The sequence below is a fragment of the Mustelus asterias genome, unplaced genomic scaffold (assembly GCF_964213995.1).
Source record: "Mustelus asterias unplaced genomic scaffold, sMusAst1.hap1.1 HAP1_SCAFFOLD_907, whole genome shotgun sequence".
Lineage (NCBI taxonomy): Eukaryota > Metazoa > Chordata > Chondrichthyes > Carcharhiniformes > Triakidae > Mustelus > Mustelus asterias.
Window position 1 is genome coordinate 65,657 of NW_027590853.1, and position 1,844 is coordinate 67,500.

The 1,844-nt window shown below is 57.0% G+C and overlaps 1 protein-coding gene across 4 annotated transcripts in view; it reads left to right on the forward strand.

Moving 5' to 3' along the window:
- The first annotated feature begins 291 nt into the window (after positions 1-291).
- Positions 292-1,844, forward strand: part of LOC144487594 (Friend leukemia integration 1 transcription factor-like) — a 44,142-nt gene continuing 42,589 nt past the window's right edge. For all 4 annotated transcript variants that reach the window (XM_078205676.1, XM_078205678.1, XM_078205677.1 and 1 more), the window contains exon 1: positions 292-475. In XM_078205676.1, coding sequence (XP_078061802.1) covers positions 354-475 — 122 coding nt within the window. In that variant the 5' untranslated portion in view covers positions 292-353. The remainder of the gene's footprint in view (positions 476-1,844) is intronic.

The window sequence follows — 1,844 nt, forward strand, 5'->3', positions numbered from 1 at the left end:
CAGTGAGAGTCAGTGTGTGTGGGACCCGTACCCCATTGAGAGTCAGTGTGTGTGGGACCCGTACCCCAGTGAGAGTCAGTGTGTGTGGAACCCGTACCCCAGTGAGAGTCAGTGTGTGTGGAACCCGTACCCCAGTGAGAGTCAGTGTGTGTGGGACCCGTACCCCAGTGAGAGTCAGTGTGTGTGGAACCCGTACCCCAGTGAGAGTCAGTGTGTGTGGAACCCGTACCCCAGTGAGGGTCAGTGTGTGTTGGGAGTTAAGAGTGTGTTTTGATTTCTCTCTACAGGAGGCTCTCTCTGTTGTGAGTGAGGACCAGGCTCTCTATGAATCTTCCTTCGCTGCCTCGCACCTGATGAAGACGGAGATTGGTGATTACAGTGGGAAAGGGAGTCCAGAGATTGTCGAGCAAGACTGGAGCAGTCCAAGCAGCCGGGTGACGGTGAAGCGGGAGGTGGAACAGGTGAACGGAACAAGGTATGGTTGACCAGCTCCATCTGTGATCCTGACCTTCACTCGACTGAATTCCTCCCTCACCTGATCCCTAAACTATACAAATGGCTGGAGTTTCCGTATCCCTCGGTTAGACCCACACTGGGAGCACTGTGCACAGTTCCAGTCTCCGTATCCCTCGGTTAGACCCACACTGGGAGCACGGTGCACAGTTCCAGTCTCCGTATCCCTCGGTTAGACCACACTGGGAGCACTGTGCACAGTTCCGGTCTCCGTATCCCTCGGTTAGACCCACACTGGGAGCACTGTGCACAGTTCCAGTCTCCGTATCCCTCGGTTAGACCCACACTGGGAGCACTGTGCACAGTTCCACTCTCCGTATCCCTCGGTTAGACCCACACTGGGAGCACTGTGCACAGTTCCAGTCTCCGTATCCCTCGGTTAGACCCACACTGGGAACACTGTGCACAGTTCCAGTCTCCGTATCCCTCAGTTAGACCCACACTGGGAGCACGGTGCACAGTTCCGGTCTCCATATCCCTCGGTTAGACCCACACTGGGAGCACCGTGCACAGTTCCGGTCTCCCTGTCCCTCGGTTAGACCCACACTGGGAGCACTGTGCACAGTTCCAGTCTCCATATGCCTCAGTTCGACCGCACGAGGAGCACCGTGCACAGTTCCAGTCTCCATGTCCCTCGGTTAGACCCACAGTGGGAGCACTCTTTACAGTTCCGGTCTCCCGATCCCTCGGTTAGACCACACTGGGAGCACTGTGCATAGTTCCAGTCTCCGTCTCCCTCGGTTCGACCACACTGGGAGCACTGTGCACAGTTCCAGTCTCCCTATCCCCTCGGGTTAGACCCACACTGGGAGCACTGTGCACAGTTCCACTCTCCGTATCCCTCGGTTAGACCCACACTGGGAGCACTGTGCACAGTTCCAGTCTCCATATCCCTCAGTTCGACCGCACTAGGAGCACCGTGCACAGTTCCGGTCTCCCTGTCCCTCGGTTAGACCACACTTGGAGCACTGTTTACAGTTCCGGTCTCCCGATCCCTCGGTTAGACCGCACTGGGAGCACCGTGCACAGTTCTGGTCTCCATATCCCTCGGTTAGGCCCACAGTGGGAGCACTGTGCACAGTTCCAGTCTCCGTATCCCTCGGTTAGACCACACTCGGAGCATTGTGCACAGTTCCAGTCTCCATACCCCTCGGTTAGACCACACTGGGAGCACCGTGCACAGTTTCGGTCTCCGTATCCCTTGGTTAGACCACACTGGGAGCACCGTGCACAGTTCCAGTCTCCATATCCCTCAGTTAGACCACGCTGGGAGCACCGCACACAGATCCGGTCTCCGTATCCCTCAGTTAGACCACACTGGGAGCACCGTG